At 37.3% G+C, this 13,129-nt stretch overlaps 1 protein-coding gene across 3 annotated transcripts in view; it reads left to right on the top strand.

Moving 5' to 3' along the window:
* The window catches only part of GPC5 (glypican 5), a 690,193-nt gene that overhangs the window by 383,228 nt on the left and 293,836 nt on the right, over window positions 1-13,129 (top strand). For all 3 annotated transcript variants that reach the window (XM_054056381.1, XM_054056380.1, XM_054056382.1), the window contains exon 7: window positions 641-803. In XM_054056381.1, the coding sequence (XP_053912356.1) occupies window positions 641-803 (163 nt within the window). The remainder of the gene's footprint in view (window positions 1-640; window positions 804-13,129) is intronic.

Genomic DNA, 13,129 nt, shown 5'->3' with positions numbered 1-13,129 from the left:
AATAGTTCTCTGCAGACTAGCACTGACTTAAACTGTAGTAGCTTGGTCTGTTGCTCTCTGGTCAGGCATCTGATATTGTCTCAACACATTATTTTTCCCTTCAGCTTCTACCAGATCCTCATGTGGCACACTCAGAGCACACAACATGTATGTTTTGGATTGACCAACATAGAGCTGCAGCAGAGCTTTTCTACTATTCCAGATATTTGAAGTTGAAAAATTCACACAAAATAAGTATTACGTCCTACGGTCATGTGGGCACTACATAGGTCTTGAAAAGATCCAGGGCCGTTGAATATTGTCTGTCTTCTTTAAAGGAGATTAGGCTGAAGGAGCGAGGATATCTCTATCCTCTTGGCCTGTGGGTCAGGAATTGGTTCCTGATCTTCTTTTATCTAGCACTAAAGACACAGAAAAGTTATCATTTTTTAAATTGAAAATGAAGCATATATCACCAGATATATGTAATCTTGCTCTAAGCCAGAAAAAAAAAATAATAAAAAAATCTGATTTATCATTCTGTGGATCCTGAAGTTTCAGTTTTAAATTAGAAAATTACAAGAGACATATATGAAATTTTGGGTACTCAATGAAGTTCCCCATTTGTACTGCTAACTTGCATACTGTATCTTGTCTTCAGCTGTTACAGGGCAAATCATTTCCTAAATATCACAAATGGGATCTCCAACAGATAGGCAGTGGTGGAGGTGTGCATGAGGAAATCAGTGGAGACTGTGATGATGAAGATGGTTGTGAAGGATCAGGAAGTGGAGAAGTTAAGAGAGTCCTGAAATCAATAGACTGTAAGTCCATGATTATGTTTCCTTTCTGCATTTAAATTATGAATTGGCATATTTTTCACTATGTAATACCACTGAATTATCTTGGAAAAGGTATGGAAACGTTGTATGTATAATGTTCCAAGATTTGCAGTAACAGGACTGCAATTATAAGATTTCTATGAGCATGGTATGAATGTAAGTATGTTTCATTGTAACACATGATAATGCATATTTGGCATAGCACAGACTGACCTCAACACTGTATTATAGTCAAATAAAAGGTGCTACAATGGCATGTCCCTGTAAGTTACTACTTAAAGATTTGGCAGTTAAGCAGATAAACTGTTCTATTTTTTCATGGAACTATTGGAAAATATAAGGTTTAGTTGCAGTACCTGAATTTCATGGAGCTCTTTTGGAAACAATGTTCTGTAGCCCACTCAACACCAATGCCATTATGATGTCTTACACTTCTTTCTATTTTTCTTATTGCTATGGAGTTTTCACGTTTTGGGAGTTTTACCTTTTCTGAATCACATTTGTAACAATTTTCTTCAAAAAATCGTTTGTTTGTGCACCTCAGCAGCATGAAACTGTGACCACAAGCAATTCAATTGAAGTACAAATAAGTTAACTACTTCTCTGAATCAGGATGTTATTATGATGGGAATAGATGCCTGGTAACATTAAAAGCGAATTTCTGTACTTTACATTGTAAAATACAGCACTATTAGATAAGAAGTCAAGGTTGGTGTCAGTCCTTGAATTTATCTATATTTACTGAATTTGACTATACTCCAAGTTTCCAAGCTTAGGTAAGACTTGATTTGATAATGAAAAGGCAACTTAGAAATGTGGCCATAGAGAAACTGTAGTGTATGCTTGCCCAATCCTGAACAACTGGAGAAATGAGACTGGTCATCTTAGGGCATGCCTTGGCAGGCCAGTTTGGATTCAGCTTAAGGTGCTGTTGCACTGATAGCTAGTCTATACATTTTCAAGTCTTACTATAGCTTCTCTAGGTGGTATTTTGAGAGAGCTGTGAAAAGATTTGGATATTTAACTTCCTCAGAGTAATTTTGAAGATTTGACTTTGAAAAAACAGTTAGAGATCAAGTATTTAAAACCAGATGTCATTTGGAATACTGGATATATCATATCTATTTACTAATCATAGAATCCTAGAATGGTGTGGAATGGAAGGGATGGTAAAGATCATCTAGAAACTGTAAAATAGTCTTGGAATGTGACTATGGCTATTAAGCAAATATTAAATGACAAAAGAATTCTGAGAATAGTACACTTTCTTTTACCCTCTTCTACAGCATTAAAATTTCCTTCATATTGATATATTTAGTGTAATCTTTTCAAAATGTCAAAAATATAATTAGCCTTCATATTCTTTTTGTACTACTTGTATGATAAATCTCCATAGTTATTAACTATATATTAGGCATACTGAAGTTTGCATATAAGGCTGTTTCATTTGAACCTTTTCTAAAAATATTATGTAATAAAAATGTGAGTCCATACTGTTCAATATTATCACTTGTGCACATATCTTCAGTTACTAGTACCTTCAATGAGCTGTTGTGATTTTATGGATTTATGCTGGCATTTAAAATTTAGAATACACTTTAAAAGGTGTTTTGAGTGTATACCAGGAACACTGTATAACAGGAACACTGTTTTGTTCTGGACTATCACACGAGCTTACCGGCATGGACTTTCTGTTCAATAGAACTATTAAAACATTCCAATTAGTAAGAATGTTGTTACAACATGCATCAGGAAAATATTTTTCTTCAGAAATAACTAATCTGTATATTTAAGCTAAATCATAGAATCATGGAATGGTTTGGGTCAGAAGGGACCTTAAATATCACCCAATTTCAACCCCCGGTAGTGGGCAGGGACACCTCCTACTAGATCAGGCTGCCCAAGGCCGCATCCAAGCTGGCCTTGAACACCTCCAGGGATAGGGCATCCACAACTTCCTGGAAAACCTCTTCCAGTGCCTCCCCACCCTCACTGTGAAGTATTTCCTCCTTATGTCTAGTCTAAATCTGCCCCTCTTCAGTTTATACCCATTGCACCTGGTCTTATCACTACAAGCCTTTGTAAAAAGTCCCTCTCCAGCTTTCCTGTAGGCCCCCTTCAGGTACCGGAACGTTGCTATGAGATCTCCTCTGAGCCTTCTCTTCTCCAGGCTGAACTTCCCCAACTCTCAGTCTGTCCTCATATGGGGGATGCTCCAGCCCTCTGATCACAGTTGTAGCCCTCCTCTGGACCTGTTCCAACAGTTCCATATCCTTCTTATGTTGGGGATTCCATAACTAGACACAGTACTCTAGATGAGGTCTCACAAGAGCAGAACAGTGCAGCAGATTTACCTCCCTCTACCTGCTGGCTACTCTTCTTTTGATGCAGCCTAGGATATAGTTGGTCTTCTGGGCTGTGGACGCACATTGCCAGCTCATGTCGAGCTTCTCATCAATCAGCACCCCCAAGTCCTTCTGTGCAGGGCTGCTCTCAGTCACATCATTCCCCATCTTGAATTGAAACTGCAGATTGCCCCAGCCCAGGTGTAGGACCTTGCACTTGGCCTCATTGAACCTCATGAGATTTACACAGGCCCATTTCTCCAATTTGTCCAGGTCCCTCTGGATGACATCCCGTCCTTCTGGTGTGGCAACTGCAGCACTCAGCTTGGTGTCATCTGCGAACTTGCTGAGGGTGCACTCGATCTTGCTGTCTATATCATTGATGAAGATCTTAAATAACACTGGTCCCAATACAGACCCCTGAGGGACACCACTTGTCACGGACCTGCATCTGGACATCGAGCCGTTGACCACTACCCTCTGAATACAACCTTCCACCTGATTTCTCATCCATCAAACAGTTCACACATTAAATCCACATCTCTCTAATTTAGAGAGAAGGATGTTGTAGAGAGACCATGTCAAAGCCTTTACAGAAGTCCAGATAGATCACATCCATTGGTTTTTCCATGTCCACTGCTGTGGCTACCCCGCCATAGAAAGCCACTAGGTTGGTTAGACAGGACTTGCCCCTAGTGAAGCCATGCTGGCTGCCACTAATCACTTCCCCATCCTCCATTTGCTTTAGCATATCTTCTAGGAGGATCTGTTCCATGATCTTCCCAGGCACAGAGGCGAGGCTGGCAGATCAGTAGTTCCCAGGGTTGTCTTTTCTACCCTTTTAAAAAATGGGGACAATGTTGCCCTTCTTCCAGTCACCAGGGACTTCTCCTGACTGCCATGACTTTTCAAATATCATAGAGAGAATGGCTTGGTCACCACATCAGCCAATTCCCTCAGGACTCTGGGATGCATCTCATCAGGTCCTATAGACTTATATAAGTTCAAGTTCCTCAGGTGGTCATGAACCTGATCCTTAGGATGATAGAATGTCCTGAGTTGGAAGGGACCCACAAAGATTATCGAGGCAAACTCCTGTCCCTGCACAGGACACCCCAACATTCACACCATGGGGCTGACGGCCTTGGCCAAATGCTGCTGGATAACTGTAGAGCTTGGTACTGTGACTGCTTCCCTGGGAGCAGTTGGAGTGCTCCACCACCTTCTGGGGGAAGAACCTTCTCCTAATACCCAACCTAACCCTTTCCTGGCCCATCCTCCTGCCATTCCCTTCGTCCTGTCATTGGTCACCAGAGAGAGGAGCTCAGCACCTGCTCCTCCTCCTCCTTCCCTTGCGAGGAAGCAGAGCTCAATGATTTCTCCTCTTAATCTCCTCTTCTCCAGGCTGAACAGACCAAAGAACTTCAGCTGCTCCACACACACTTCCCCTCTAGACCATTCACCAGTTTTGTGCCTTCCTCTGGAAGCTCTCCTGGAGCTTGAGATCTTGTTTATCCTGTGGCCCCAGAACGGCCCCCAGTGCTCAAGGTGGACATTGTGTTGTCTCTTAATTAGCCAAGAAAGAAAGGACAATTACCAAGTATTTTGTATTATACTAGATTCTAGAGGTCCTAGTCAAACTCAGGGCTCCCTTTTGTTAGCTGTTCCAGACATTTTCACCAAGGAAATGATCTTGTCTGCAACAAATTCATAAGCTAAATAAGCCGATAAACTATGACACAGAAGTGGCCCTTTTAAGTACATTGCTTTTTTTAAAAAGTAAGAAGCGTGAAGTTACCTCCTCTTTTCTGAGGCCATGTCATTGTTTTCTAAATATGTGTATAATTCTTAGACTTGGGAGGAACAGAGAGGAAGAGAGAAGAGATGCTTATGCCAAGATAAACATCTAGTAATTTTATGTGAAGGTGTAGCCTCTGAAGCTGAAGGTTACTTATTCCTAGACTCAGTGTTAAATATGCAAGAACTGTTTTCGCTTAGTCTTGGAGACTGACAAATGTGTGGTGACAGGCTTTAGGCTTTGGAAGGCCTGTGAAGACATTTGATATTTATGAGCCAGAAGTGATAGCCCTAGCATTACACTGTTGCTTAAAATACGTTGCACTTTGAAAACTTCTGGTTTTCATATCAAACTGTCAATGCTTACACTACATTCAGTGTTTCAAAGCCTTACAATTGTGCTGACTGTTTTGCTCTTCATAAGGACTTTTTAAATATAGAAAATTGATGCAGATATTTGAAGGAATGGTACTAGAAAGGATAGCATACTTTAAATGTATAAAATAAACAGCAGTATAAAGTCTTGACACTTCATTTGCTAGTTTTAGTCTACTCTAACCAAGGAGCTCCCATAGGACTATTTCATGCGTCACGATGAATTGCCTTCTCAAAAAACCCTGCAGAATGCAAGAAGCAATAACAACAAATATCTATCATCTATATATTGATTTGTATCTGTTTTCAACTAGCTCTCTGAAGACAGGCTAATCCTGATGTCACTCCTCTCAGGTACTCCACACCATCTATCAAATTTTTAGCAAGACCATCAATTTTCTGAAGAATATTCTGCCACTCCTTTGTCTTTCTTTTCACATTTTAAAATGCAGAACCAGTGTTTGCTTACTACAGCTAGAGATCTCCTAGTTCAGGGCTCATATGTCTAGAAACATCAAGGGTATCTTTGTGTTTAAGGTACTTACAGGCAAACCTTTTCTCTCACATTTTTGATTTTTCTCTCACCTGATGTTCATCCCGTCAGAGGAAAAAGTCTCCAAAACATTTTGTTTCTAGGACTGCTTAATCTTTAAATTATTATTTTCTTGTTCAGACTCTGTGATAGAGGGAAAACAATTTAGAAAAACCTTTATGTTGTGATGTCCATATAAAAAGAGGGTGCTATTATTCAAATAAACCAGTCTGTGTCCCTTACTTGATGTTATAGTGCATTCTTAAGTCTCAAATATAATTTCCCCTCTTTCTGCTCCTTCACCCACTTCAGTGTATTTACTTTTTCTTTATTTTAAAATCTGATTCTGATGGCATCTTCTGCAACCAAAGCTACTTAAACTTGATACATGTGTGAAACTTCATGTAGCCTCTCCTGTTCAAGGAGAGCAGGCAACACTAACTAGGATACCTGGAAATGTGCACATTCCATAGAGGCTTTCCTATCTTGGTTCTCACCAGTGGCACACCTATCCAGAGCAGGACACAGTCTTTTTCTGATTTAGAATAAGAAGAATAATATCAATTCAGTAATACCAATTCATGAGAACAGGTGGAATTGGAAGAAAGTGTGATGGCAAGAGTGATGATTGTATTACTCATTTGTACAGCTGCTTCTCAATTGATTCATCACCTATTCCCATCCTAGATATACTGGAATTGAACAGTTACTGTTCACTGAACAAAACTAGTCTGACTAAAAATCTTAGCTATGCTCTAACACATGATTTCACTAAAGTGATGTTCATTCAAAGGACTTGGATACAAGAAGAGGAAAAGACTACTTTAGGCAGTCAAGCCAGATGTGACAAAATTACTGCATTTACCTTGAACTGTGTTCATTACAAAAATCCATCTACCAATAGGCACATAGGACTTAAATGGATCATCACAAGGCTTCATTGAAATAAACTCACTAAGGGAGCTGAATATGAAAAATGGAGTTGAATATGAAGAATGAGGATTCACAGCTTGAAGTGGAATTTATATACATCCACACAGACTGTCAAATGCTAAATGAAGAGCCTCTGCATTACTTTTAAACATCTTAAAAAAATATAGTATTTAATCTTGAAACAGTCTTAATCTCTATTTTAATTCATGAGGAAGCAAACTTAAATATAAATGTATACACAAATAAAACAATTCAAATATTCAGATGAAAAATAATTCCTTTAATGTCCTGAAAATTCTCCAGGGCATATTTTAGGATTTTGCATTTGAACTAGTCTGCATCTGCTGATCTACTTCGAAATATTTCAATGCTTCTATGACAACTGTTTAACAATAGGCTCGTTATTGCCAGTGTCTTTGAGTCCACACGTATGCCAGCTGTAATGGAAGGACAATACCTTTGTCTCAGAAGATAAATCATATTAAAGTTATAGAAATATGGTCCAAAAATTAGAGTATGTTGCACAGTTCACTGCCCTTTTCCTTAAGCATTTATTTCTAATTAAATCAAGAAGATTAAGATTAATAAGTAGACAACTCAGAGAATTATACTTTCAATCTTAGATATTGTCAACGTGATATCAAGTAACAGAGTTAATCTGTTTCTGTATGCTCTAGGCAACCCCATCCACTACTTCTACACTGTTTACCATCCTCAGCTGCAAAAGTAGAGTGCTGGGGTTCAAACCATGGTGGAAGTAATGTGAAGGGTTTCTCATTAGATTTAGGCTGTCTGTGAGTGTCTCAGGATTCAGAATTAAGAAGATTAGTGGAATATGCTGGATAGTGAAAGCAATAAAATCTCCTTTATGGTGTTTGCTGTCTCTCATATTATTTTTAATTCTCATCTTCATTGTGTATTATCTCAGTAAAGGAAGCGATCCCTTATGTCTGAGTAGGATTTCAGCTTCAAAATTCTCCAGAAATAAACCATGTGTGTTGTCCATCTTATTCTGTTTGTATTTAGTGGTTTGTCTTTGGAAGAACTTGTTTCAAAGATGATTATGGAGGAGAAGCAGGAAATTAGAGGTCTCACAGGGCAATCCGTCCCATTATGAAATGCAAGAAGAGAGTATATTGCTCCACTGCCGCACCTACTGTGACTTCTACAGTAATTCCAGGCAAAAACATACTTTCATACAGAAGGTTTTTTTGTCCTGCCCCCCTGCCCCAAATTCATATGAGTACCATTCCGAATTAATTTGCAGTCCACAGCTGGCAAATTGACATACACACTGTCAGGTCTGTTTGAGGGCGGACTCTATACATAATTGGCTTTCTGTTGCTCTGTAATTGCTAAAATTAGGTGAAACAAGCACATGGCATATTCTTTATTGTTGGTTCAAACAGCTCAAAAGTGTCTACATATCTGGAAGGTCAATCAGAAGAATCTTGTTTTTCTTCCCCTCTCTATCCAAGGAAACATCTTGCAGGACGACCCTGCTGGTAAGAAAGAAAAGTTAGAAGGAAGTTAATGAATGCAGTGAGATGAGCGAGCTTTCCTTCTCTGGGCTGATAAATCACCTGTTTTTTATTTCGGTACCACATAAAGTGACTATCTGCTCCAGGATACCAACTTTATTCCTTTTTTTATTTATGTGTAGCCAATTTGATTAAAAGTAGTTCAGGTGACACACAAGCTGCAGCATACCTTAACACCACGATACCATATTTTGTGTTTTTATGGTTATTCCAGAAAGGAGCTCCTGAAGAGCTGTAACCTTCACAGTAGAATTCAGATCAGAGAAGGACATACCAGAGTACATCCTCTCTGAAAACTGAGACGTACTGATCCACAATTTGTTCAACAGGAAAATGTTGGACAGGCTGAGAGAGTTTGGCCTGTTCAGCCTGGAGAAGAAAAGGCTCAGAGGAGATCTTTTAGGGACCTCCCAGTACCTGAAGGTGGCCTACAGGAAAGCTGGAGAGGGGCTATTTGTAAAGTTTTGTGGGGATAGGGCCAAAGGGAGCAGGTATGAACTGTAGAGGGGCAGATTTAGGCTGGACATTAGGGGGAATTTCTTCACCATGAGGGTGGTGAGACACTGGAACATGTTGCCCAGGGAGGTTGTGGATGCCCCATCCCTGGAGGTGCTCAAGGCCAGGTTGGATGAAGCCTTGGGCAGCCTGATCTAGTGGGAGGTGTCTCTGCCTGTGACAGGGGGATTGGAACTAGGTGATCTTTAAGGTCCCTTCCAACCCAAACCATTCTATGATACTATGCTGTACACTGACACTTTTGTAAGAGTGGCACTGGATACTCTCCTTCTAATGCTGTGGAAATGAGAAAGCATTTAGGCCATTCTGTATCCAGATAAATATTTATGACATCTAATATCTTATACCTTTTCCTCAGGAAGTATAAATGAGAAAGCAATATACTTTGATACTCTGCTGGAAAATTTGTCTCTTTACTGGTAACTGTGAGTGTCAATATTTATTCATCATACCTACACAACATAAATATTTAATATTTATATAAATATATATTCATTGGTTCAATTAAATAACACATGCAGTAAAAGGTTCCAATTTTCTGGTAATTTTAGAATTAATGGTATTATTACAAGGTAATTCCCATCAAAATATAACCTCATGTTTTTAATGCAGGTAATTTGTAATAATTACCACTGTTCTGATGTTCTGTGTTTTAGATCAGTGAGTTAAATGCTTTTTGATAACTTAAAATCTTTGAAGAGTGATTGTGCTTCTTCATTTGTCTTTGTGGTACGCTCTGTCATAACAATCTTCCTGTTGAGGGTAACATGTTAATACCAGGCAACGCACTATTGAAAAGTACAAAATTTTATATTAGATGGCTTTATTTCTGCCTTTGTGTGAATTCCCTTAGCAAATTGTGTGTAACTCTTCCCCTTATTTGTTTCTGAATTAATGATCCAACCTGACAGTACAGCTTTAATTCATTCCTAATGTCTAATTCATGACTCAAGAAGTACAAATTTTAACTCCTAAAACCAGACTGTTCAAGAGAGAGAGCTGATACTCTTTTAATAGGAAACAACTGAGAACTGAAATGCCATAACTTGTTTTTTCAAGCTCATAATGTGAACATGCAGGTCACACCTTTTTCAAAATAATATACAAGGAAGTTTTCTTGCATTTTTTCTCAGCTTTTACATGGAATTTCAAATGGAATTGCTTTGTTTTTTCTCATACTGCTTCATGTCATTATACATCCAGCAACTTTACCTGCACAGACTTCATAGGCTGATGAAGGCCTATGTATAGGAGCCCAGAGGTGAAGTTTTATTTTTGTGGAAATCTTGTGTTTCACTGTCGCTTTGTTTATACATCAATAATTTATATCATTATGTATTTCTGTGCAAACACTTGATCATGCATACAGAAAAGTCTTTGAACTTCTTAAGTGTTGACAATATGTACCATCTTGCTAAAAAAAAATACTTTTTTATTGAAATGTAAATTTTTCCAAAGGAATGTATTGTTTATGATGAATCTTTCTCTTCAAAAGATTTTCAGTTCTCTGAAAGACGAGGAAAAGAGAGAGAAGAGCTCAGATTATGACAGTACTCCTGTGAGAAGGAAGGGTGAGATACCTTCAGCCTCCCAATTAATATTAGCCTATGAGAACCTTTTCTACGTGATATCATCAAAGCTGTGTGATTTACTAATCCAGTCCTCTCAAAAGAGTCAGTGGAAAATTGGTTAAAATTAACCCTTCAAAAAGCAGCAGATTTTGCCCAAGTACTTAGTCTCCTGCCTTTACTTATTATAAACCTGCCTCTCTTTGGTCCAAAGACTCTTTAGATATTTGGATAGAATGGGAAAAACTAGAGGGAGACAACAATCCGGCTGTCTCTAGAGCTGTTGTTAAATCCATTCAGGTAGCACATGGGGAGAAAAGCAGAATAACCACTTCACTAGTTTCTGACCTGAATTTAGGCCTTTGTTTTTCAAAAAAAACCCCAAACACTTTTAAAAGGTTTGTATTTCCTGCCATTTACAGATAAGAACTCCAAAACTTTCATAAAAGGAGAAGACGATATTGTGTCGAACTCCTGGAAAAAAAAGTGCTCATTGATACATTCTTTTCATACAAAACATTAAAATTCCTTATCTACTCTAGATTAAGTTATGTACTATTTATTTTTGAATGTGCATCTTAGATTACTTGGTTTTGCAGAGTCTGGCTAATTGGAAAATAATGAGGTTAATATATGTTACATTTTAAATTAGTTACGATCAAGTTCTTCCTAAGGTCATTTTGCTGACTTCATAGGAGCTTCTGTTTTCCAGAGAGACTGCATAATGTCTTTAGGAACAGTTACAAATCTCTAATTATATTTTAAAGGAATTACTACTAATATTTCCAGAAAAGGAAGCACCACTAATTCTGAAGTTACCAGAAAATTTGAGCATTTTACTATACGTATTATTTTTTGGAACCAATGTCTAATAGTATAACTATATTCCTAATAATTTCTAATTATTCATTGATTATAATCAATCAATCGATCAATCAATATTTTTATTAATTTAATGTGTTGTTTGAAATGTGCTTTATAACAATGCATTGAGGAGATGAAAATAAGATTTTTCATTAGAACTGTTGCGATCACTGTGTTCAAACCATCTTTACTGTTCTATGAAATTATCCTGCGAATTCAGTGGATTAGAATTTATATTGTTTTTCTTCATTCAAAATAAAAATAAGAATGAGTTTTCCCACAAAAATGTATTCCTTTCAAGCAATTTTGTTTAAATCAGTCCCTTTCTCTAAGTGGTGACGTCCAATCCTCAAAAATATGAGTTTTCTCTTTCAAGTCAGTATGCAAAAGTCAAGTTATTTTTGAAAAACAGAGCTTCTGAAGAGTCACTTTCATCTCCAGTTTGCCTCATGTGTGATTTTATTATCTCCAAAAGATCTTTCTTTAACTCACAATTTTGAATTTCACTTTTTAAATCTGTCACAAGTGTATTGATCTTTAAACTCTTGTTCATGTTTTGGAGAGGCTAGGATTGAAGAAAAAATTAGCAAAGATCTGAATATCTGCTTTGGGAATTTGGCCTGCTCTATACTTTTATTCCATATTTTAATATAATTTTATTTTGAGGAAGGAAAAAAAGATAGATGTCTCATTTATCATACTGTCTGTGATAGCTTTTATAATCCACTTTTGATGATTCTTTTACTCTTCAAGTATATTTCTACTCCATTGACATAAAGACTCAAAGAAAATGTAAGAGGGTTTTTTTTGATAAAAATTGACTCTTATTGCTCTGAGGGAAACAAAATAAAAAGCTAAACTCTATGAAGTTTGAAAGGATTGTCATATTCTAGTAATAATTCCTTAAAATGATCAGGTTAGCTACTTTAATGTCGCAGTAAAAACCTTACCTTTTTAACACCCAAAATGTAAATAGGAATGTTGGAAGACAGCAATGCACTACTTTTCATCTCTTTATTTTCCTCAGAATGCAATCTGACTTTAATAACAATAGATATAGAGAAAGGATTTTTCCTCATGTTAGCTATTTGTAATATAAATACCTGTGCTTGAACTAAGAATTATTGATTCCTTTTATTGTCTCTGTAAACAGATAAATATGCATCACTGGAAATGAACAAACAAATGAATGCACAATTAATTTTGTCTATATTAAACACCTCCGTTAGGATGACAATAATTGTGCCCTACAATCCTTCTCTCTCCAATGGATTTTAAAAGGACTCATCCCCCAGTAGCTCAAGTACAGGTATCTAAAATTAGTTTGTCAAGTCCTTCCATAAGTGAAGTTCTTTAGCTTTTTCTCTGGTTTTGGTTTCATTTTGTGTATATTTAGGTAAGAGTTGAATATTTTTCAGTGCACTTTACAGTCTTAATGTCTGGATCACTAAAGATTTCTTACAACATAAAATAGAGGGGCTGCTTGCATATATAGCCAACAAGGTCTGTAAAATTGAATTTAATTGTCTGAAAAGCCTGATTTGTTATGAGCAGAAATCATTCTTTCTTCCACCATCTATGATGGGGAAAACTGTTATTGGTGCAAAACGATGTGGGAATGGCTGTGAATCCCTTGATGAACTTAATAATCAGACTGTCTTGGTATCCGTTTTATCTGTTTCACTTTCTACATCTGGAACGCAGAAAAATAAATGTTAAAACTACAACAACCCAAAACTTTCACGAGAATTATATTAAAAAGAAATTACTACATTAAACTGAAAAGGAACTGTAAACTACTTTTTTAATCTGCTAATGAAAGAATCTGCTTTTTTGT

Source organism: Cuculus canorus, chromosome 1, assembly GCF_017976375.1.
Source record: "Cuculus canorus isolate bCucCan1 chromosome 1, bCucCan1.pri, whole genome shotgun sequence".
Taxonomy (NCBI): Eukaryota; Metazoa; Chordata; class Aves; order Cuculiformes; family Cuculidae; genus Cuculus; species Cuculus canorus.
This window is presented reverse-complemented; position numbering and strand designations above follow the sequence as displayed.